At 38.6% G+C, this 23756-nt stretch overlaps 2 protein-coding genes across 4 annotated transcripts; both read left to right on the forward strand.

Annotated features, from left to right (window-relative positions):
• The first annotated feature begins 3028 nt into the window (after nt 1–3028).
• Nucleotides 3029–8204, forward strand: LOC122661462 (endo-1,4-beta-xylanase 5-like). Of its 2 annotated transcripts, XM_043856852.1 has the most exons (8): nt 3029–3208; nt 3329–3363; nt 3635–3803; nt 5586–5758; nt 5877–5978; nt 6747–6893; nt 7089–7736; nt 7826–8204. In XM_043856852.1, the coding sequence occupies exons 1-8, from the start codon at nt 3112–3114 to the stop codon at nt 8159–8161; spliced, it is 1707 nt and encodes a 568-aa protein (XP_043712787.1). In that variant the 5' UTR covers nt 3029–3111; the 3' UTR covers nt 8162–8204. The 2 variants fall into 2 exon arrangements, with proteins under 2 accessions (XP_043712787.1, XP_043712788.1); XM_043856853.1 differs by lacking the exons at nt 3029–3208; nt 3329–3363; nt 3635–3803 and having other exon boundaries at nt 5656–5758; nt 5884–5978.
• Nucleotides 8205–15214: 7010 nt separating this feature from the next.
• On the forward strand, nt 15215–22240 carry LOC122661461 (endoplasmin homolog). 2 transcript variants are annotated; one of them, XM_043856850.1, is made up of 15 exons: nt 15215–15409; nt 15905–16028; nt 16177–16330; nt 16461–16541; nt 16646–16757; nt 16879–17005; nt 17152–17290; nt 18916–19033; nt 19224–19411; nt 19508–19723; nt 19849–20014; nt 20258–20399; nt 20521–20671; nt 20808–21212; nt 21763–22240. In XM_043856850.1, exons 1-15 carry the CDS (start codon nt 15343–15345, stop codon nt 22036–22038), a joined length of 2466 nt encoding a protein of 821 aa, XP_043712785.1. In that variant the 5' UTR covers nt 15215–15342; the 3' UTR covers nt 22039–22240. The 2 variants fall into 2 exon arrangements, with proteins under 2 accessions (XP_043712785.1, XP_043712786.1); XM_043856851.1 differs by having other exon boundaries at nt 19227–19411.
• Nucleotides 22241–23756: the final 1516 nt, after the last annotated feature.

Below are 23756 nucleotides of genomic sequence, written 5' to 3' on the forward strand. Positions count from 1 at the left end.
ATTACTTCTTGTTGATCAACAATGATTACAATAATATCAGGCAATCCCGTCATATATTGGATTTCACCCAAATATGCTTGTAAGTGAGATAATTTTCTTTTCAACATTGCTGCATCTATTTTTGGCGGATATTGTAATCATCGTTGATTAGCAAGAAGAATATATGGTTCTTCAAGACTGTGTCACTTTGGAAATTCCAACGATTTGTTTAATCGATACAAATTGTGACTTGGATCTTGTAGATATTTCAATTCCAACGAATGATGACGCTATTGCTTCAATTCGATTAATTCTAGATCAAATATTGGAGGTGCTTCCCTTGTTTTCCATCTTTTATCTTTATAAAAGTGAAGATTGAAATACATACACATAAATTTTTCTTGAAACCAATGTTGTTGAAAATGAAGGTGTAACTTTGCCTTTTTAGTATAACACTTTCTTTTCCAATGAGGGTTAAATCCTACCATTTCGCATGTGTATTCAACAAGTGTGCAAAATAATATTGGTTCTTAAGAATGGCATTATGGTAAGTCATTTTCAAATTATTTTGAAACTCTTTTTTACTCTTAACTTTAAAACGAGGGGTACTCAAAAGAAGGTTACTTATTGGTTCGTGACTTTGGTTACAACAAGATGCCTACATGTATATATGCATGTTCGTTTTCATTACATCTAGCTTGGGCATGTAGAGTTCAACCTGCCATGGTTTGAACACCTTATTTATATGCATATGTGCGAGAATAGTGACCCTTTAAATTTGTTATTCCAAGGTTTAAGTCTCAATGACACAAAGTCGCCACCTAAGGTCAGAGACCCAAATATCTTGACTCCATATGAACTTGTCCGACCGTGAGATTAATGGTTTGTGTCAAGTTGTGGACTAAGAAAGATGTTAGATACCTCAGTTCACCTAGTTAAACTTGATTTCACATTCATTCGGTATTCTTAAAGAACATCCATACATAGACACATTAAACTGTTGTTTGTCAGTAAATAGTACATCTAAACATTTTTAATTTTTTTTTTATGATAGTGTAATCACACAACCCACACACCAATCCTAAAAGGTTAACCCAAATACATCAAAACATTAATGTGCAAATGAGTGACAATACAATAATGTAACTCCTTGTGATGAGCACAATATATTATTAATTATTAAGTAATAAAAAGAAGATAAATCAAATGAATGCCAAAGCATCCCTCACTGATATCAAAGCTCATAAACAGAGAGAAAGTGAAACATCAAACAAAATAATTGAGAATTAAAAGATTCGAATTTGATCAAACATGCAATGATGACCAAAATGATTAAAATACCCCTACGTGCATTACCTTTACCTAGGATAATCATGCCTAATAAAATTAGGAAAAATCATGGAATGATAATCCCTTTATCTTAGTATGATATATTGAACACCATAAACCATGTAAAAATCATAAAAATTGAAATTTATTATTAAAAATTCGTATTCAATAACAAATCTAATTTCTCATGATGATGAAATAATACAAATAAAATTATGTTGGTGAAGAAGTAATAAAGGGAACAGAAACATTAAACATTACAAGAACCAAACTTTCAATCACTATGAAACTAAGATTCTTAAAAAAAAAAATCATGCATAAAATCATGACCTAAAGTGAAGAACATGTGATCAGGAAAATGATATAGACAGAAAAGAAAATCCAAAAGAAATAGTAATAGTCGTTCAAAAAATCTGAAAAAATTAAGAATGAAAGTATATGAACTATGTATGTAAAAATTCCCATCAAAATCATGCATTAAATCACTTATTTGTTTACGAAAATGGTCCCAAAAATGGAATTAAGGTGGGCGTGCCAGTTAAAGCAATGAAAACAATTTTTGAACAATTTACCAACGTAGCAGGCTTGCAATATCTGTACATACTAGTCTCTCTCCCACGAAGATAAGAGAGTCCTAATTGCTTTCTTAGGCACTACACACTTTTAGGAATTGGAGAGGATTAAAATCCGCAAGATTGAAGACTTAATGGCTATTGAAGAATCTATGTTTCCAAATACCCTAGGGAGGGCATGCTTTGAATAAGCCAGTAGGTCTATATATTGCAAACACAATTGGAAAAGTATAACCTCACAAATTTGAGGCTTTTCAGTTATCTGGATATAACTTAAAATAATTTTTGTTTCCCAAGTTCCTCCTGTATGTTATGAAGTGCCATAGTCCACGACAACGCATCATAATTGTATTAGAGTACGCCGTCACAATATTGTTCGGTACAACCACATTCTAGCTCATCCAGTTTTGTTAATGAGGCCTATTTCCTGACCCAGAATGTGTCGCGTCATGTCATGTAAAGGTTGATCGTAATTTATATGAACATTCCATAACCTAAACACAACTGATGTGACATTAAATTCCGTGACACAACAGTTTAATGCGAATCACAATGCCCAAAGACATTGTGTTTGGACTTGTAGCCTTGGTAAGACCCAACAGAGAATTTGGAGCCAATAAAATTTTCTGAAATATGATGGTGGCCCCAAACCCAATACCCTAGTCTGGAAGTTGAACCCTTTTTTTTTTTTTTTTTTTTTCTGATAGAAGGAAGTTGAAACTTTTAGTTTAGGCCTTAGTTGGGTAGGAGTCCTCTGTTCTTAATCCCCTTCTGGAGTGGGTGGTGGGTCGGTGGGAGTAAGGAGGATTGAAATTGACATCCAAGGATTGATCATCGATCCAAATAATGCTAAAGAGTCAGTGGTTTTGAGTGCCCAAACAGTGATGCACTCCTCTCACTCTTCCCCCTGTGATCCCAATCCTTCTTTCTCTCTCTCTCTCTCTCTCCAAATTTTACATCAAATCTCATAATTCTCATTATTTAGATTATTTTTTACAGCATATTTCCCCTTTATGGTTGAAAGGAGAAGATATACATAAGGTTAGAATAGATTCAGGTAGAGAGATGAGTCTCGTGAGAGGTCTCGGCTCTCCAAGATTAGATAAAGAGTTAGTGAGCAGATTAGGTAGAGGTAGTTCGTTGTCTTCCTTTCTCTATTTAACACCTACATTTCATCCAGTTTCTTCTCTACAATATAATTCATCAGTTTTCGTGTGTCCACGGAAAGAGCATGGAAGACCGACCACTCTCCTGTTGCTCTGCTTTCCTCAAGCCCTTCTTTCTCTGCATTGGCTTCTTCAGCAAAACTCATTTCGCAGTTCCTTATGGTTTTTTTTTTTTCTTCTCTCTCCCGGTCCTTTTCAAAGTTCACATTTCACACATACACACAGAAATTTCAGTTGATTAATGCAATTTTGTTTGTGTTTTTTATTTAATTGTTACTGCAGATGGGCCTCTCTATGATTCCTCTGCTTACACAGAGGTACGATGAAAATTACTTCAAAAATTTTAAATTCTAATGGGACCCTATGTTTGGTATGCATTCTAGGGCGATTTTGCATTCTTGCACGATAAAAACAACTATTTTTATCATCTGAGAATGCAAAATCAACCTAGAATGCATACCAAACGCAGCCTTGATAATTTGTATAAATATTTTTAAAAGTAGCTAGATATGTGATTGGTTGGACAAGTTCCGTCTCTGATGATTCTATGAATTTGTACCATTTAATGTATGTATGGCGGCCTGGCAGTGCAAATCGCAGCCGGAGGAACCATTATACAACGGAGGGATTCTCAAAGATTTCACCCCTAGCTCCAAAAATATAGAAAGTAGACTACTCGGTTCTCCCGGAACAGGATTCTATTCCCAGGCATTCTTGTTGCACAATCTCTCTAACTCTACCAAATATTGTTTCTCCGGTTGAGTTTCCACTTCCCTTTTCTCTCTCTCACATTATTCTTTTATAATTATTGAAAGAAGAAAAAACAATTTTGACAGTGTTTGATATGCATTCCAAGTCCATTTCGCATTCTTGGGCATAAAAACAGTTGTTTTTATTGCCCGAGAATACGAAATCGACCTAGAATGCGTTCTAAGAACGCATACCAAACACAAGGAACAGGAGAGAACGTTGTACACATGTATGTTGGGGGTGTCTTTGTAATTTCATCGTAGATTAATTATTTTTTTGGAAAAGAACCGGTTGCATTAAGGGTGTAAATCGATCGGAACCGGGTATTCAATTTGGTTATGGGGAGAGTTGGAGTGATCTGAAACCGGACCGAGTCATGCCTCGGTTCTAAAAAGCAGTACCTGTATGCTTGGTATCATACACGTTCAATTCTAGTTCCAAAATTCGGTTCTTAATTGGCTTGATTCCTGTACTCAATTTATACTATATGTATTGTATAATTCTATAATATTATACTATAATATGGTAGTATTATAACATCTAATACTAATATAAATAATATATATTGTAATACATTAGTCTTATATGTTACACTATGATATTTAGAATTATAATTAATATACATAAATAACTTGGTACCCAAATCCGGTTCTTATGCTGGAACTAGATCCAAACCGAGCTTGGTTTCCGCATCCCAATCCTGGATGATAAGCAAATTCCATTCGGTTTGGTTCGATTCTTGTTATTTGGTCTGGATTTGGGATTCGATTTTCGGTTCCAATTCTAATTTAACACCCTTAGTCACATAGCTTGCGCAGACACAAAAGCACCAAAAATTTTACCGCCTCACCCCTTGTGAAATAAAAGATCTCATCCATGTTGATGCCCTCACCCTGATGTGACCTAAAGAATGATACTTGGTCACGTGGCTCCTGCGCCTAGACATAGGAGGGCGCAAAAGTACCACCTTGCACCCCATGAAATCAAATATTGGATCTATGTTGATGCACCTATGTGCTCTCATTAACCCTCGCACTAGTGTGGGCTTTATATGACCAGACAACGATCTCTTGCCCAAAAAGAATAGTAATTGGTTGTATGGCTCCTACACCCAAACAACCACATACATGGTTTAACCACTTAGCCCCTAGTGAAATTTTAAAAAAAAAAACGCTAAATGATCGTATAGCTTGCCTGGCTCCTGCACCTAGACATAGAAACATACAAAAGTACCACACTATCCCCATGGAAAAGCAAAACTCTCGCCCAAGACAATGCTAACATTGGCAAGCACGCATGCAGGCTCTAGAGGCCCAAGAAAATAGTGAGGATTATGGAAGAACCAACGGGGAGGGGGAGAGGGGCAGATGGAGCAGAAGATATATAGGAAAAGGGGGGTGGGGGGGGGAGGGTGGGGGGGAGGGAGAAGAGGGAAGCCGAAGTGGAGAACATTACTTATTAGTATTGTCTACATGACATATTGACAGTTTGACGCCTGTATAGGTGTATTTAGAACTTGACACTTTCATTTCATTGCCTCATGTCTTATTCCCAAAAGCATGTAATGCAATTTTTTCAGCAAGGATAAATCTATCATTACCATAGGAGGAAAGAGCGATAGTTGGTCGTATGCGATACGCAGTCCCTCCAACCAAACACAGGGTTGCATGAAATGACCACCACGCCCCATGTTTCAATATGAATAGATCTAAGATAATTAATATATGACATCACGTACTTCCCATTACACATTAATATTTTTTATTGATGTGTGCGATTTGTGTAACAGCATGGATCAAGATCAGTGGCGCAGATTCTAGTCTCATAAGGGCGAGTTTATCAACAGAGCAAAAGAGGTACAACTGTATCGGGACTGTGGTGGCAAAGAGTGGGTGCTGGTCCTTTCTCAAAGGTGGCTTTGTTCTGGATTCACCTTCAGAGCTATCTACACTATTTTTTCAGGTCTACACCATCATCGTATACTACTACAACACACCCTGGAATAGATTCACCCTCATTTTTCCTATCATTAAAAGAATGAGGAAATTATTAATTACACCTTTTTTATATATGTTTGCAGGATACAGTTGGGAGGGAGTTGGATATCTCAATTGCAAGTGCCTCCTTGCAGCCATTCACTGATGAGCAATGGAGGATGAACCAAGATTACAAAATAAACACTGTATGCATGTAACTCCACATTATGCTGTTGCTACTGGAAAAAGATCTTGCGCAGCCGTGGCGGGAGATGCACAGATACAGCATCGTTAAATGACAGCAAAAACAGGGGTAAGGTAGTAATTTCACAGGTGGGTCCCACCTGGGCCCCACATGTGAAATGAACACCTCCCCCAGTATTTGGGGTGGTTTTCGTGCTGTACCTGTGCAGCTCCCGCCACGGCTACACAAGAGCCAAGTCCATTACTACTCCCTCCTGCCTCTTTTTTTTTTTATCAGATACTTCTTTTCATTGGTAGCTCATCCTCAGGTGATATAATCATTTTTGAATTATCAAAGATCCATGGGTATTATTTAATTATTGGGTACATCAATAACCTTCTTTTGATTGCCCTTTTGTTTTAATCCTAAAAGTTCTTTTAAGTCGGTAGCAAAAAAATGTTTCCAAAATAATTTGAAAGTGATTTTTTTTTTTTTTTTTGGGTAAGAATTTAAAAGTGATTTACCATCAGCTTATGTTGTCTTGAATGTTTTTCAAGTAGTACACATGTGAAATGACAGGATTTTACCCTCATTGAAAAGAGTCTATTATACTAAAGAGCAAAAATGTGAAGTTACAACTTTTTCAACAACATCGATTACAAGAGTTTCCTTTTATTTCAATGACAGATAGATTCATTTGACAAGATAAAAAATGGATCTAACATGCAAAATTCAAAGAAATGGGTTACCAAGCTAACAGTGTGAAAAATTTCTCTTATCTGCTGAACAGGAAAGAAAACGAGCCGTAAACATCCATGTATCGGATGTGCTTGGGAATAGGTTGCAAGGAGCAGCAATCAAGGTGGAGCAAACCTCTAAAGACTTCCTCTTCGGTTCTGCACTAGCCAATACCATTATTGGAAACTTGCCTTACCAGGTGAAACTAATCTCTATAAATTAACCACATTTTAGTTGTAGTACTACTGTGTTTGCTTGTTGCATGCTCAACCACATTACTTCATTTGTTACAGAAGAAGGAAAATAAATAACATTGTTAGTAAGTGAACTTACTCCCAGATTGTAGGCTGAAGCTGAAACTAATTGCAACATCTTCATCGATCCACTGTTTCAGAATTGGTTTGTGAAGCGCTTCAATGTGGCAGTATTCGAAAATGAGCTCAAGTGGTATGCAACAGAACCTCAACAAGGAAAGATCAACTACACCGTAGCAGACCAGATGTTGGAGTTCATAAGAGCAAACCAAATCGTGGTTAGGGGCCACAACATCTTCTGGGAAGACCCTCGTTACACACCTGTATGGGTTCGTAATCTCACAAGTGAAGAAGAGCTAAGGTCGGCCGTTGAATCACGTATTCAAAGCTTAATGAACAAATACAGGGGAGAATTCATACATTGGGATGTAAGCAATGAAATGCTTCACTTTGATTTCTACCAGCAACGACTCGGTCTTAATGCCACCTTGCACTTCTTTGAAATAGCACACCAATCAGATCCATTAGCGACGTTGTTCATGAACGATTTTAATGTGGTTGAGACTTGTGCTGATGGTAATTCAACCGTAGATGACTACATTTCCAGCTTAAGAGAACTCCAAAGAGCTGGTGGTGCATCATCAATGGCCGGAATTGGCCTAGAGGGCCATTTCACTGTACCCAACATTCCTCTAATGAGAGCTGTTTTGGACAAGCTGGCTACATTGGGCCTTCCAATCTGGCTCACAGAAATTGACATTAGCAACACCATAGACAAACAAACACAGGTAATTCCTCAAGTAAAACTATAAAATTTATAATGTTTATTGTTGACATATATATATGACATTGATTGGTCTCCTCAAATAATTTACAGGCTATTTATCTTGAAGATGTTCTGAGAGAAGGGTTTTCTCATCCTTCTGTGACTGGAATCATTCTTTGGACTGCACTTGGACCGAATGGATGCTACCAAATGTGCCTGACAGATAATGATCTCCGCAATCTACCCGCAGGTGATGTGGTTGATAAGCTCCTTCAAGAATGGCAAACTGGGGAGCTAGAGGGTCAGACAGATGAACATGGTTCATATAGCTTCTATGGTTTCTTAGGAGAATACAAGGCATACGCTAGATATGGTGATAAAGCTGCAAATACAACATTCTCACTTAGTCGAGGAGATGAGACTAGACACTTTAGCATCCAACTATGAGCTCCTACTACTCCAAGTAGAACTAGTAGTAGCTTTGGAAGACTTTTTAAGTTATTGCATCTATGTTTTTTTTCTTTTTTCCCTCTCCTGGAGAGAAAACTGAAATGGATTCATTCGATCAAAAGTTAGAAACCAATTGAGTACATATGTGTCATTGACTTAATCCCTTTTTTCTTTGAGTTAGCTGAAGAAACTGTAAACTTCTCAAGGGTAACCTTTGTGTACCAAAAAACCCAATGGTCTAAACCACTCCAATCCCTAGCCCGTTTTTGTCTTACAAATAGAACCATTATACCCCCCTTCTTATATGATGTACAAACCTTCCTTTCTTTTTAACTTTATAAAATATTTTGTTTTCATCCAAAAAAAAAACTCTCTGATTGGACTGGAGAAGGGTATTATTTTGGACCTTCAACAATAGGGCGTGGGAGAGGAGGGGATTAATGATGTCATTTACTCCTCAGAGAATCCAATTGTAGCACCAAATCAACAATCTCTTCACCTACGGCATATAAAAACTAAGGGGAAAAGAACGCTGCCCCCCCCCCCCCCCAATGCCAGACACAGGGTGTCGTGAAATGACCACCCCATACCCCTGGTTGGATGTCCGTGCACGCCCCCATTCGCACAGTGGCCATGCAGCCGGGCTACTATCCCATTCCCAAAAACTAAATCTTTTTTATTTTCTCCCTTTAGTGAATGGAATTCCATACAAATTGAGTTCTTGCATCTATAGTGGATATCGACCTAAAATTGAATGGTTACTTCGTTAGTGAACAGCCCAACTCAGAGCAAGCTGTGTTGGAGAAATGGTGAAAGGCATAGTACATGTGGTTCATCCAGAGGGTCTCCCGCCTTTTGTTGTGTATTAATAATGTCAGTATGTCATCCTCTAATATGCAAGGGTGTACATTGGTAGTATTCAGTTGGTTTTGGTCATTAAATATTCGGTATCTGTCTTATTATGCGAATTTCACTTTCTCTTATAACAATATGAGACCCTAGTACAAGCAAAATGGCACCCCACAGGTTTCTGTAATAATTCAGGTCATCAAGTTTCAACTAAGCAAGATGGATTTCCATATTTCTGTTTCATACATGTTAAAGAACCGCTATGCAATGGCTTCAATCATTCTCCTGTACAGTGCTCTGAGGTTAGTTGTAATTGGTTTTATTCCTGTACTTTCATTATTTGCATTTAATTCCCAAGTTATTCCCTACCATATGTTGATGAAGCTACACCTACACCACAAGTGGACTTCTATGGCACTTGTACTACAAGAACTCCTATTTATTTAGTCTGCTACGTCACTGAAGCAAACCATCTCTATTTTTGCTACAATATTACTTCTGAGGGCATAGGGTCTTTTTCTTTGTAATCCTATTCACAACAGAATTATAAATAAACAATGAAATGTTTCATTTTCTACAAGCCTAATGTGACCTTCCTGTTCTCTCTGACAAAGCACTATTTAATTATAAATAGAAATTTCAGATGAACAATGAATTTGTAATATATGCTACTGAAGCTTCAAGAAATTTTCAACCAAAATTTTCGATGAAAAGCAAATTTCAGGGGAATGCTATCAAACATCAATTGGGTCGCTTGTTAAGGATTGTCATGCTTAAGGACAGAAAAACTTTCCTCAGGCATATCTTTACATAAACTTCCTAGACCAATTTCATTCCATGTTTTCTTGGATAAGGACTCAGGAGTCTTAGGCCTATTCTTCTTTCTCTCTCTAAAAAAATGAAGCATTTCTTAATCAAGTAAGACATAAATTGCATTCAAATTCAAGCACACTGCAGTATGTACGCCCGTAAATTGAATGCTGTGTAGAACAAATCTTATTCTTCTAACATTCCTATGTTGGCCGGTGATGAATGAGAATGACTCTTTATTTCAAGACTTGTTGAAGACGAAACATATCAGTTACTGTCTTACTGAATTTGGGCTCAATCAGGAAGTCAATTCCCTTTGAAAAAACAGTGCACACCAACTGGACTCCAATACCCAATGACCAAATTCAGATCTTGTAAGCTGAGAAACAGAATTGGGAACCCGAACAGAGAATAATAATAACACTGATATCAATAAATCAAAAGAATGAATCTGAAACACAGGTCTCCAACAATATCAGATCTGGGGTTTAGAACCAGAGAAGAAAGGAGCATAATAATATTAAGCACTGATATGAGCAATTAATGTAGATGGAATGCAGGAAATAAATGATCAGTGAAAGGGTAAGACCACACTCACAATCAAATTCCAATCGCCAGGACGAACAAAGTAGAGCCGGATACAAATTCAGGTTCAACGACCTGTGCGGAACTTCATTTTTTTTTTTAAAATCAACCATTACCAAACGAAACCCAAAAATTCCAAAGACACAATCCTCCCCTCTCTGCTCCTTTTGTCTCTAATTCCAAAATCCAACAAACTCAATTAGAACAAAACAAAAATGAACTCTCGAATGAAACACAAAGACCCCAAAATTCCTCACCATTTGGAAGAGGAATACAAAATCATAACGAACTCAGCCTTTGAAAAAGCTGGAACTCGCTGATTTGTGACATTTGGAGAATCTTTTCAGGGATGAACCAGAGAGAGAAAAAGAGACATAGAAAAGGGTTAGGGGAGAGACACAGAGGAGGAGGATAGAGATGAATAATTGAAGAAGCGAGAGATTAGGAACGGAAAAGGGGCTTGGCCACGGAATCCGTCATTGCCTATTAGCGATTCAGATCGGATCGAAATTGGTCTGTGGAATCGGCCAGAAACGGCAGAAATCGGGGAATCTCAGCTTGTATATTCCGATTCAGAATGCCAAAAACTGGGATCGATCCCAGTTGATTCCTGGTCTGATTCAACGATTTTTAAAATCGGCCCAGTAGGGCAAATGTATGCAGCCTTATCCGCGCTTTGCATGAGAGGCTCGTTTCAAGTTTTGAACCTGCAATCAATAGCACAACTTAACCATTGGGCCATCGTCAATCCAGGGCTTGTCCTGGTGGTTCGCTATTCCCTTGGGAGATCTGCATTAGGAGTTTGATTGGTGGTTCAAATCTCCTTAGCGATACCTAGTCCACATTTATTTGCTTTCCTAGAAGTGGAGCCTATGGGTACCATATTTGACCCCTTGTGGGTCCTCTCCTTGCCTCCTTGTGGGGGTCCTGATGGAGTTGATGGCCGATCGGCACTTGAATTGCACCCAAAAAAAAAAAAAACCCTTCATCGTACAGTTTAAAGGGGGATTAGACACCACTTCCTGTGGTTTTTTTTTTTTTGGAGGGGGGGGGGTAAAAACTTCATGTTGGTGCCAGGAACAAACAACACTAATCCACAACATCCAAATCCATTTTGAAAAATATTTTTCCATTAAAAGTTTATATGGGCAATTTGGTCATTTTTCTCCCTAGGTCTAAAATTCTCTAGATCTGAAACATCAAGTGTGTAATCTCTTGGTATCATCATCGCCATGGGTAGCAAAATTATGTGTTTATAAAATGTCCCTCTTGGACTGATACATGTATAATAGGCGAAAAGCAAAGGAAAAAGCATCCTATTTTGTCACTAGGGAGCATGTACTCTCGACATCCTGCTTAAGGATGGCGGAGGTGCAAATGCAGATGCGAAACAAACGATAAAATCTATCGGTAACACATGCAAGATTAGGTAGTATATGGGTGCTACCATTATTGAAAATCTATTGCGACTAATCAGTACACATGTATTAAAGGGAAGGGAAGTGAAAATTTTTAACTTTAAAAAAAAACTTTTGTAATAACTAGCCCATGTGAATATATCACTAATTCCAAATCATTCATTTTTCGGTTATTAAATTTTACTTTATTTTGGGTAAATGATAGATGGGATACCCAACATTTAGATAAAATACACCTATGGTACCCAACATTTTGGAAAGTATATTTGGGGAGCCTATATTTATGTTTTCAATTATACCCCCAAAACATAATTTTATACCAACGCAACAGCAACACCACCACCACCTCCTCCGACACTACTACCACCTCTTGCAACATCCCTCCCCCGCAACCCCTCAATAGACATACCTTTGAAGCTATCTGTCCATTTCCCTCTTGACTTGGGTCTCCGTCAATTGGGTCTTGCAAAAGAGGACAAAAGAGATTATTGGGATATGGGAAAAATTAAACAATCACAAAGTGATAGGTAGAGACATGAGAATTTCTCTTTTAGCCTTTCAATTACTCCAATCAACCCGTACCATTGTCTAGCTATTCCCTCTCTACTGCAATGAGAGATGGGTGATGACTTCGTTTTGCATAATTTTGCAATCATCTCTCCACAATTTCTCTAATTTCCATGAAAATTCTTCCAAAACCCAATGAGAATGTAAGATTGTGATTGAGAGAGATTGATTGAGCTTCTTTTGTTCCTAGTCCCATTCCATATGTCAGGACTACTTCAACAATCCCTACTTCCGCCTTGCCCTTCTTTTTTTTTTTTTTTTTTTTTTTTTTGGGTAAACTCATTGTTCCCCTTAAAGTTTTGGAACTACACAAAAATTGAAAATAGTAAAAAATATTACTGCCTTCATTTTTATTTCCAATTCTTCCATGGTCTGAGGAAGCGGATGGATTCGGTAATGAGAGTTACAAGAATTGCAGGGCAAGGGAGGGGGCTGTGGGAATTGCGTGGCAGAGAGAGAGAGAGAGAGTGCAGGAATAAGCAAAGTCGTAGGGGAGGGACGCGGGAGGGTGGAGGTAGAAGTTGGTGGTGGGAAACCTTAATCTCACTTATGGAATTCAATTAGTACCAAGAACTCCTCTTGTTTAGCATTCAGGATCTTTAGAGAATTAGTAATTAAGCTACATTCCAATTACTTTAGGAATAGAGAATGTAGAGGCTTTTCTTTCACATTTCGAAAGAAGGGCAACCAAGAAAACTCCAAGCTAACGCAAAACGGCTTTCGCGCGTTGCACCTTTGTTTGTTCCCTTGGTCACATCCGTGAATGAAGAGAAAATAGGATACGATTAAGGGAAGAGCATCTTGTTAGGGGGAGAAAACTCAGGCCGGGACAGGGCAGGGGGAGATTTGCACAGAGAGAGACAGAGAAGGTAACAGGAAAAAGAGCAATAGGGCTAATAGATGGAGTGGGTAAGGAGTAAATAGAATTATGAAAAAATAAGGAATCTTAAATGTAATATTACTGATACGTGAGATGCCTCATATGTAACATTAGTGAAACGTAAGGTATCCAAAACATGAAATTGCTAACGTTAGGTATCCAAAATATATTTTCTGCAAACATTAGGTATCCCAAGTGTCATTACCCCTTTATTTTTTACAAAAAAAAAAAGCCACTTTGTTTTGCATCCAAATCCCTTTGGATTTAAATGTAAATAAAAATTACATGTAACATATATATATATATATATATATATATATATATTGGTAAACAAATTACATGTAAAATATATCATTACTAAATATGGTAAGAAACTTAAGTGCTTTATCCAATCATATGAGGTAGTGATTTCAAAAGTTTCTTTTTTAAGTTTAAAAATTTTCACTTTCCAATTCTCTTAAAGTTCCTTTGCTACAAAACCTTACGCCACTAGAGAAATTAATTCTCCTAAGAAATGATAAGTGATGTGATATATGTATTTTTGGTAAGAGATAAATGATATGATAGCTGGAGCCATGGTTTGAGATATTGGTATAGTATCGCTCGATACCATGCTAATACTGTATAGTTGACATGGTACGGATAATGGATAAAACTATCAAAATTTTATTTTTTTAAAGGAAATCATGGTAAATTTATTCAATCCATGCCAATACCATATTGGTTTTGTAGGTGACCGATATCGTACACTAAAAACCATGGTTGGAGCTAGGGCTGCAATAAGGTCGGGTTGAGCAAGCCATTTTAAAAACCCAACCCAACCCTGAGTCCCCTTAGTTGGGCCCAGGCTCGACCCGACCTTGACTCATGGCCTGAAAAAATCCAACCCTAACTTGCCCTCAAGGTTGGGCTGGGCTGACCTTGATTGGCCCTGATCATGGAGTGGGGGCAGAGTCGAAGAGAAAATTACCACTTTAAATAAAATAACACTATAATATAATATATTATATCAGAAATATGTGTGACATCTAAAATTTATAATATATATAGTATATCAATATATATTTTATAATATAACTTAAAATAAAGTTGAGCTAGGCTCAGCCCGAGGCCTCAACCTTGGCCGACTCGACCGTAAGTTAGGGGTAGAAATTTCTAATCCTAACCTGCCCTCAGGGCTATTTATCTCATCTCAGTCCTATTCGGGCTCAAGGTGGGTTCGAGACGATAGGGCCAAACTTGCACTCTTAGCTGGAACTCATCATCATTCCTCATGAGTTTTTTTTAAAAAAAAAAAATATAAGAATTCATCAATGGCTGAACGCTCTGGTTTGTTTGAGTATGCAACAACATTATTTTAACTCTCTTTTTTAAGTTCACCAGATTGGAATCCACTCATTACTGTAGTAGGATCTGTATTTATCAGAGATCGAGAAATCCTCTTGTGCGAATCCAACGGTTTACGTCTGTCGGTCTCAAATAAGTACCGTACGTGCTCCTTGAATCACCTCCTTAGTAAGTTCGTAACAATTTCCGAAACTGAAGGGTCTAAAGGACTGAAGAATCCAATGTGGATTAACCAGATATTAGCGATCTAAACAAGAAAATACTGAAAAGGAAAAGTGGAAAACTGTCCGTAGGATCTGTTGGTGTTGGTTGTTTGGGTTCCGCGGCGTGTAGACCACGAAGCACGAACACAAAGCAAATGTGGTTCGGAACAATCCAGAACACTTGCTCTCCTCCTCCACGTCAATCGTGACGGAGTGACCCAGTAGAAGTTCGCCATGTGTCAATTCATTATCCAGACACCGTCGGATCTTCCACTCTGGCAAAATAAAGCCGTTCCGTACGGTTTCAAGGAAGTCAAGCTCCCCATTCAAGTCTCCGGGTTGCCAGCTTCTGAGGCTCGCTATATAAACGTCGCAAGCCAAAACGACTGTAATTGGAGCTCTGATTCTCTCACAATTAATATTAATTCTAAGTTATAAAGCGTAGGCTAATTTGGAAGTTACAGATTTACTACTGAGTTTGAGTGGTGAAGCTGCTGAGATTTGCGTATCGGGAAGACGATGAGGAGGTTGACTCTCCCTTCCGCTCTGCTTCTCTTACTTCTTCTCTCCCTCCTACCAGATCAAGGTATTTTTTTTTCTCTGAGATTGAAGTTCCGTTAGGACTCTGATTCTACGTACAATTTTTCTTTCCTGGATTCGAACCTTTTCTGTTGTCGAATGCGCTTAGATCTGATTTTCTGTGATTATAAGCTTAGTTCGTAGATCGGGAAGTGTATCAGTGTTTCATTTGAATGCTAGCGCTTCAGATTTGTGGACAATAATTAGTTTTTTCTTGATCTGTGACTGTTCATGTGGCATTAGACCAGCATTTGTTTTATTCTTTTTAAAACCGAATTTGTTTAGTTTACGGTGTCAGTGTTCGAATCGGGTGAGGTTTAGGTTTCTGTAATGCTTTATCTCGCAGATTGCATTTGCATTAACTGTGATCAATGTTTCTATCATTATCTGCATTTACTGATTTGAAGATCAATTGATTTTGGAGTTTAAGCCGAACGAATCCTTTTTTATTTTTTCTGGTTCGCTTGTTTCTGATCCTTTGCTGTAATATCCGATTCTTTAGGTCGTAAGATACATGCCAATGCAGAAGAGAGCGAATCCGAAGAGCTTGTAGACCCTCCCAAGGTTGAAGACAAGCTTGGTGCCGTTCCTAATGGATTATCAACCGATTCGGATGTTGCTAAGAGGTTGGCTTCTTGTTCTATTTTTGGGATTTTTCCTCTGTGGATCTGCTTTTAGTTTACTCTCTTCTTTGCAGCTCTGTTAAAATGAGGGGACTTGGAGTTCCTTTCTCTTGTCCATCTTTTTCTAACTGGACTAATTATTTTTGTTCAGGGAGGCAGAGTCTATCTCAAAGAGATCTCTCCGCAGTAATGCAGAGAAGTTCGAGTTTCAAGCTGAGGTTTCTCGGCTCATGGATATAATTATTAACTCTCTTTATAGCAATAAAGACATTTTCTTGAGGGAGCTAATCTCCAATGCTTCTGATGTAAGAAGATTTTACTAAACCTTTATTTTACGTACTTGAACAACTGAAACGTTAGGTGCTGTTAAGTATTTGTTTATTCCACAGTTATGTATGGAGCTGATTTTATCTGAATTTGTTTATTCTATATCAGGCATTGGATAAGATCAGGTTCCTTTCCCTCACAGACAAGGAAATTTTGGGTGAAGGTGATAACACGAAGCTTGAGATCCAGGTCAGTAATTGGCTGTGTTGAAATAATAAAATCTTGAGACTGAACTTTTTAGCCAATGATTTTTTGGAAGTTTGCTGAAATTTTTTACATATGACGAAATGCAGATTAAATTAGACAAGGAAAAGAAAGTGCTTTCTATTCGTGACAGAGGTATAGGAATGACAAAAGAGGATCTGATCAAGAACTTGGGAACCATAGCAAAGTCTGGAACTTCAGGTATCCCTATTAACATAATTGTTCCAGATATTAAGATGCAGGAACATTTTGCTAGCATTTGCTCCACCTTTTTCTTATTGAATGAAATACTTATTGAGTTGAATTTTGCTTTTATATGCAGCTTTTGTTGAGAAAATGCAAACAAGTGGTGATCTCAATCTCATTGGGCAATTTGGAGTTGGGTTTTACTCTGTATATCTTGTTGCAGACTATGTTGAAGTCATTAGTAAACACAATGATGACAAACAGTAAGGCTTTCAAGGCATTAATTTCTCAAGGTTACCCCCCCCCCCCCCCCAAAAAAAAAAAAAAAAAAAAAAAAAAAAAAAAAGGAAAAGAAAAAAGAATCCTCGTGTGGACAAATATCATTCCAATTACCCTATCTGATTTTCAGGTATATTTGGGAGTCGAAGGCTGATGGGGCATTTGCAATCTCTGAAGATGTAGATAACGAGCCACTAGGACGTGGAACTGAGATCAGATTGCATCTTAGGGAGGAAGCCCAGGAGTATTTGGAGGAAGACAAATTAAAAGTGAGTGTACTTACCCTTTGTTTTATAGTCTTGTTTCTTACACTGTCGTAATTAATTACTATCAAGTGCTTGTTTGGAAATTGTTGGGCCGACATTGTGATTTGCTGATCATTAATTTAAGAAATAATGTATGGGAAGAGGGCTGTGGAAGGCTCCAACCTAACTTATTACATCATCCAACTAATAGAAAAACTCTAAACTAACCTATTACATCATTCAACCAATAGGAAACTTCTAGCCAAGGATAAGAGAAAGTGGACACTTCTAGCCATACTTGGAAAACTAGGTTTTGACTCGCAAGTCAGTCTGAGTTGAATCAAAAAATGGAAAAAACCTGGTAAAAAGTCATGTAGACTTTGTCAGTATAAAAAATGACTAGACCAGGTTTGAGTTTTGATCGAATTACAAGTTACTCGATGTTTATGCTTGAGTTACATGAAATTCACTGAGTCCGGTCACCTCGCTTCTCCCTCTACCCTGTGCGCTTGCTCGAGACTCTGAACCATATCATCCGTGAAGATATCTGATTCCATAACAATGGATACCTTCATCTCTTATTGTCGCTCAGACTGATTTCAGAGGCAAGTACCCCCTAGGTAGCCCTTCTCTCCAGTTTTTCTTGTAAGCGCATGAAAACGCAGCTCTGCAAACAATTTCCTATCTATTGTTGTGGAACAACTTCCTATCTATTGTCGTGGAACTAGACGGTCTTGCTCTCTCTCTCTCATATGTATATATATATAGTATTATAGTTGATTAATAAAGTTGCCCAAAACAGTGAAGGCCTAAACCTTTGCAGTCGCCCAGCAAAGCTCTCTGAGAAGGTTTTGAGTAGGGCGAGTCGGGTCGAAAAACATAGTTTTTCAAGTATGTCTCCTGCAATTGTTGATTGCAGAATGTGAACATCTTCAGCCACAATTGTTGACTGCACATGGGAACATCTCCAGCCGCCTGTCCGCATCAATATTTAAAACAAGAAAAATTACATTATTACCTCCCAATTTTTAACTAAAAATTTATCCTACCCTGACGTTCAAGATGTGAACTAATTGAAATAATCATAGTTGTCACGGAGTCTAGGCAACCCAAGGCGTTGGAGGGGGTCTAAATTCAAGGCGACACCAATAAGGTGACCAAGGCGTCCAGGTGCCCAAGGTGACCAAGATGCCTGGACGCCTAGGCGACGCCTTGACAACTATGGAATTAATCCCAGCTACATGATCTGAATTATGGATTGCTCTTGCATTTACAATGCTTAGTAGGTTGTCTATTTACTCTAACCCACAAATATGAACCTTACGTTATTTTTCAGAATGATGATTAGATTTTCCAGAATGATCTGAATTATGGATTGCTCTTGCATTTACAATGCTTAGTAGGTTGTCTATTTACTCTAACCCACAAATATGAACCTTACCCACAATATGAAACCTACATGATCTGAATTATGGGTTGCTCTTGCATTTACAATGCTTAGTAGGTTGTCTATTTACTCTAACTCACAAATATGAACCTTACGTTATTTTCCAGAATGATGATTAGATGTTCCCTCCTATACATCTTTTATGAGTATTTTTGTAGTTCCATTTTTTAGTCTGAGGTTTTAGATTATTCTCTGAATGCAGGAATTGGTGAAGAAATACTCTCAATTTATTAACTTCCCTATAAACATGTGGGCAAGCAAAGAAGTTGATGTGGAGGTTCCTACAGATGAAGATGACTCTAATGAAGAAGAGGAAACAAGTATGTTTTTTCTGACAAATTAGATGATTTCAAATTCCCCCCCCCCCCCTTTTTTGGATACTCAAATCTTCACGATCTATCCATGCATCTTTATGGATCATAATAGATTAATAGTCCATGTTCTTGTAGACCCATTTTTTTGGTTATTCTGTAATTTTTTTTACTCATACTTTACGGACATTGTTGGTAGCAGCTGAAAGTAGCTCTTCAGAGGAAGAGTCAGAAGAGGAAGATTCTGAGAAAAAGCCAAAGACTACGACAGTGAAGGAAACAACATATGAGTGGGAGCTTTTGAATGATGTGAAGGCTATTTGGCTACGGAATCCAAAGGAGGTTACAGATGAGGAATACACAAAATTCTACCGCTCTCTTGCGAAGGTAAAGTTACACATTCTGTGTTAACTACTAGAATAAAAAATAAAGTTACCATATAGGGAATTGCTGATTGAATTGACATTTTCATCTGTTGAACAGGACTTTGGTGATGAGAAACCTTTGTCATGGAGTCACTTTACCGCTGAAGGTGACGTGGAGTTCAAGGCTATTCTGTTTGTTCCTCCAAAGGCTCCTCATGATCTGTATGAAAGCTACTATAACTCCAACAAAGCCAACCTGAAGTTGTTTGTTAGACGTGTCTTCATCTCGGATGAATTTGATGAACTTCTTCCCAAGTACCTGAACTTTTTGAAGGTGAGATCCTTGATATTGGTTTGATAAAAATGAGAAAAATATGAGGACTGGTTTCCAAGCTTAGTTTTTTGATGTATTGAAGTAGGTCAATCTCACTCTGTCATGCTTGTCTACATCATGAGCAGGGTCTTGTTGATTCCGACACCTTACCACTCAATGTATCACGAGAAATGCTTCAACAGCACAACAGTCTGAAGACTATCAAGAAGAAACTTATTCGCAAAGCTCTTGATATGATCCGTAGGATTGCTGATGAGGATCCTGATGAGGCTATTGGTAATGACAATAAAGGTATGGAGCCTAGTCCTAGTAAGAAATATCACATGGTTATGTCCACTAAGCTGATGCCTCCCCTCCCACGCCCCCAATTTTTCTTTCACTGTGTGGGTGGGCATGTATAGGGAAATACCTGGATTATTTTAATATTTCATTGATGATACATTTAATATAGTTCAAAATAGTGCTGGTAAAGCTGATTTTCTCTCTCTCTCTCTCTCTCTCTCTCTCTATTGATATTAAATGTTGGGCAAACAGATGCTGAAAATGCTGATGACAATGATGAGAAGAAAGGTCAGTACACTAAGTTCTGGAATGAGTTTGGAAAGTCAATAAAGCTCGGTATCATTGAGGATGCCACCAATAGAAATCGCCTGGCAAAGCTACTCAGATTTGAAAGGTGAGACCTGGTTAGTTTTGTACTTCATACTAATTACGTTTCTCATCAGCATTTGGGTTGGGGTATCTTTGGATCATATTCGTTTTAAGTGATAATTGCTTCTCTGCATTCATATTTGCAGCACGAAGTCAGGTGGCAAGCTGACATCTCTAGATCAGTACATCTCAAGAATGAAGTCTGGACAGAAGGATATCTTTTATATAACAGGAACCAGTAAGGAACAATTGGAGAAATCCCCCTTCCTTGAGAGGCTCACAAAGAAAAATTTTGAGGTACTATTTTACAAATATTGTCTTGTTTATTTGACAACCTGCTCAAACAGATATTTGTTTATTTATTGACGGTTGTTGAGTGTCATTGCTGCTGCTTTTATTTGATAAGCTATGATGGATATTTTTATTATTCCAGGTTATTTTCTTCACTGATCCAGTAGATGAATACCTAATGCAATACCTGATGGACTATGAAGACAAGAAATTCCAGAATGTGTCCAAGGAAGGGCTGAAGCTTGGGAAGGAATCAAAAGATAAGGAGCTCAAGGAATCGTTCAAAGAGCTGACAAAATGGTGGAAGGGAGCTCTTGCCAGTGAAAATGTTGATGATGTGAAGATAAGCAATCGTCTGGAGAACAGCCCATGTGTGGTGGTGACATCCAAGTATGGATGGAGTGCAAACATGGAAAAAATTATGCAATCCCAGACTCTATCTGACGCCAACAAGCAGGCTTATATGCGCGGAAAGAGGGTTCTTGAGATTAACCCAAGGCACCCAATCATCAAGGAGCTTCGGGAAAGGGTTGTCAAGGATTCTGAGGTATTTCTTGGAACTTTTTAATTTGCACCTCTAGAATGCAGGCTTTCTGTCATTTTTATATGCACCTTCATGCAAATATTTGCTCCTGTACTGCACGTGGGAACAATGGATTTGGCATCTTTGAACACCTTGTAAAAAACAATATCTAGAAAATCGGTTTATTGAGACTTGTAACTTGTCTTCCTTGGGTCTTGGCTTAAGACCAGAAAATTTTGAGTGATTGCTGATTGGACCAGAGCCAGTTAGTTTAAAAATACCCCTATTTCCCACAATATTACCTTTTGAAAACCTTGTTCCCCCTAACCCCGACATGATAATCATAGTGTATAACAAAATGACAGTCCAAAATGGTATTTATGTTGCCCCATTATCTCGGATTAGCTAAAGCTGCCATGGAATTATCTTCTATGCTAGATAACTGCTTTTTCCCTGTATTTACTAACGCCCCCATGTCTCTCTTTTCTCTCTCTCTCTAGACACACACATATATATTCTTATGCCCACACGTGTATGTTAGAAGCTAAAAACCTGAAATGGTCTTTCTTGGCAGGATGAGAATGTAAAGCAGACAGCACGGCTTATATACCAAACAGCCCTTATGGAGAGTGGCTTCATCCTTAATGACCCTAAGGAATTTGCTTCCAGTATCTACAGCTCAGTCAAGTCAAGCCTGAATATCAGTCCAGATGCTGCAGTGGAAGAGGAGGATGATGTAGAAGAGGCTGAGGTTGAATCTGACATTAAGGAAGCTACTTCCATGGGTGATGAGGCCGGAACAACTGAGGATAATGCAGAAACAGAATCTTCGATCAAGGATGAGTTGTAAATTAGTCAAGGGATGGTGCCCTTCTCATTCAGATTTTCTGACAGCCTAGATTCCCTAAGAGACAACCCTTGCAAAGTTTGTGGAGAAAGAATTTAGATGGTTTTGAAATTAATGCAAGCATGTCACTAGAATTGTTGTCATGTAGTAAAGATACTTCAGAGAATATCGGTAGAGTCAATCCTCTAAAATCAGAGTTTTGCTTTCAACCACTCTTTCCATCTACTCCTGAAATGTGGCATGTCTGGTAATGTTGATGGTAATGTTGATGAGAACCATTCCTCACAACATTATTAAAAGCCGTATATATGTGTAGCATCTTTTAGCCATTTCACTTAGTCTTCATCCGGTTAAGTTTCTTATCAGCTTGTATTAGTTTCCATCTATGTCGTGGCAAATACTGACATAGTTTCCTGTTTGGCTGTAGGACTATTGCAGTGGGATGGCCATGGCATGGTTGTAATCCCTCGCTGCTTTGTTGGTTTATTTGCAGGATAGCAGTGTCTATTGAGCCTCGTCCACATTGGGCCATTTGGTTGAGATAGGAAAATTAATTTAACCCATACTTATTTTGAGGAATTCTCCATCTATACAGTATGGTTAGAATGACTAGGAATTTATGTTTTTGCTCTCCCTAGTTGAGGCCAAGCTATGAGAAATAGGATCTTAGGAAAGCAACCTAAAACTTGGTTCCGATGCATTGAAAGATTAGTAACAGAGCATCAGACATTCAGACCCGTATCCTAGCCCCTCTTCCGGCATCATCTACTATTCTGGTCCTTCTATGTTTGCTGCTCTGTTAAAGAGTTCTGCCATTTCTATCGCATTGGAACTTTAGATTCTGATGCCTCTTCTTGACAACCGCGGCTCATACTCTTGCAGCCCGTGTAATCTCATGCCCTGCTTGTAATTGAATGTCCCTCTTGGTGAATTTTTATCCTCTCAGGTTCTCTGCCCGGTATAGTTGTCTGGTGCCTGTAATAAGAGAGGGGTTAGACCCCACTCGGGTAGGGGGTTAGGTTGTCTTTTTTGCCTCCCCATGAGATAAAGATCCCCTCTTGCTGCTGCTGTAGAATCACTTTGGTTTCCTTTAATTAGCAATTAGAAGTAGAGCAAATGACATGCCCCTCCCCTATTCTTTGGTCCAATTACAAGCATCCCACGTTTTAAACAATTACATCCGCACCCCTGAAGGATGCTAATTTTTTTTTATGGAAAGAAAATGAAAAATTTATTGACTAATGATGAGCCATAAAATAGCCCTCCATTCAGAGGGTGATACGTGGATGGAGCCAGGCCGAACGGGAGGACCGAGCCAAACCAAATGATGAGGCCCCATGTCGGGCGCCAAAGAGGAGGATGATCACTCACCGACATGGCCGAGCTCGAGGCCTACCGGTGTCTGTCGGCTGTGCACTAAGCCGAGCCCACTTTGCTTGGCCATACTGTTGAGGATCACCAAGGACGAATACCTGCCTGAGCTCCCGCGTAACCCGCTACGGGAATAAGTTGGCCGAGTCGAGCATCGCGCCAAGGTTCAAAACACTGGCCGTCTGGGCCGAGCCCAAAGCCGAACATTAGGGGCATGGCCGTTCGAGGTCAAGGCCCCGCCAAAAGCGATAACTACGGCCCTCCCGAAATCACGGGGCCACATCATCATACCTCGACAATTGCGGTACGCGAATCGGGCCGCAATCCAGAAACGGAATCAAATCACACTC

Source organism: Telopea speciosissima, chromosome 5 (genome assembly GCF_018873765.1).
Source record: "Telopea speciosissima isolate NSW1024214 ecotype Mountain lineage chromosome 5, Tspe_v1, whole genome shotgun sequence".
Lineage (NCBI taxonomy): Eukaryota > Viridiplantae > Streptophyta > Magnoliopsida > Proteales > Proteaceae > Telopea > Telopea speciosissima.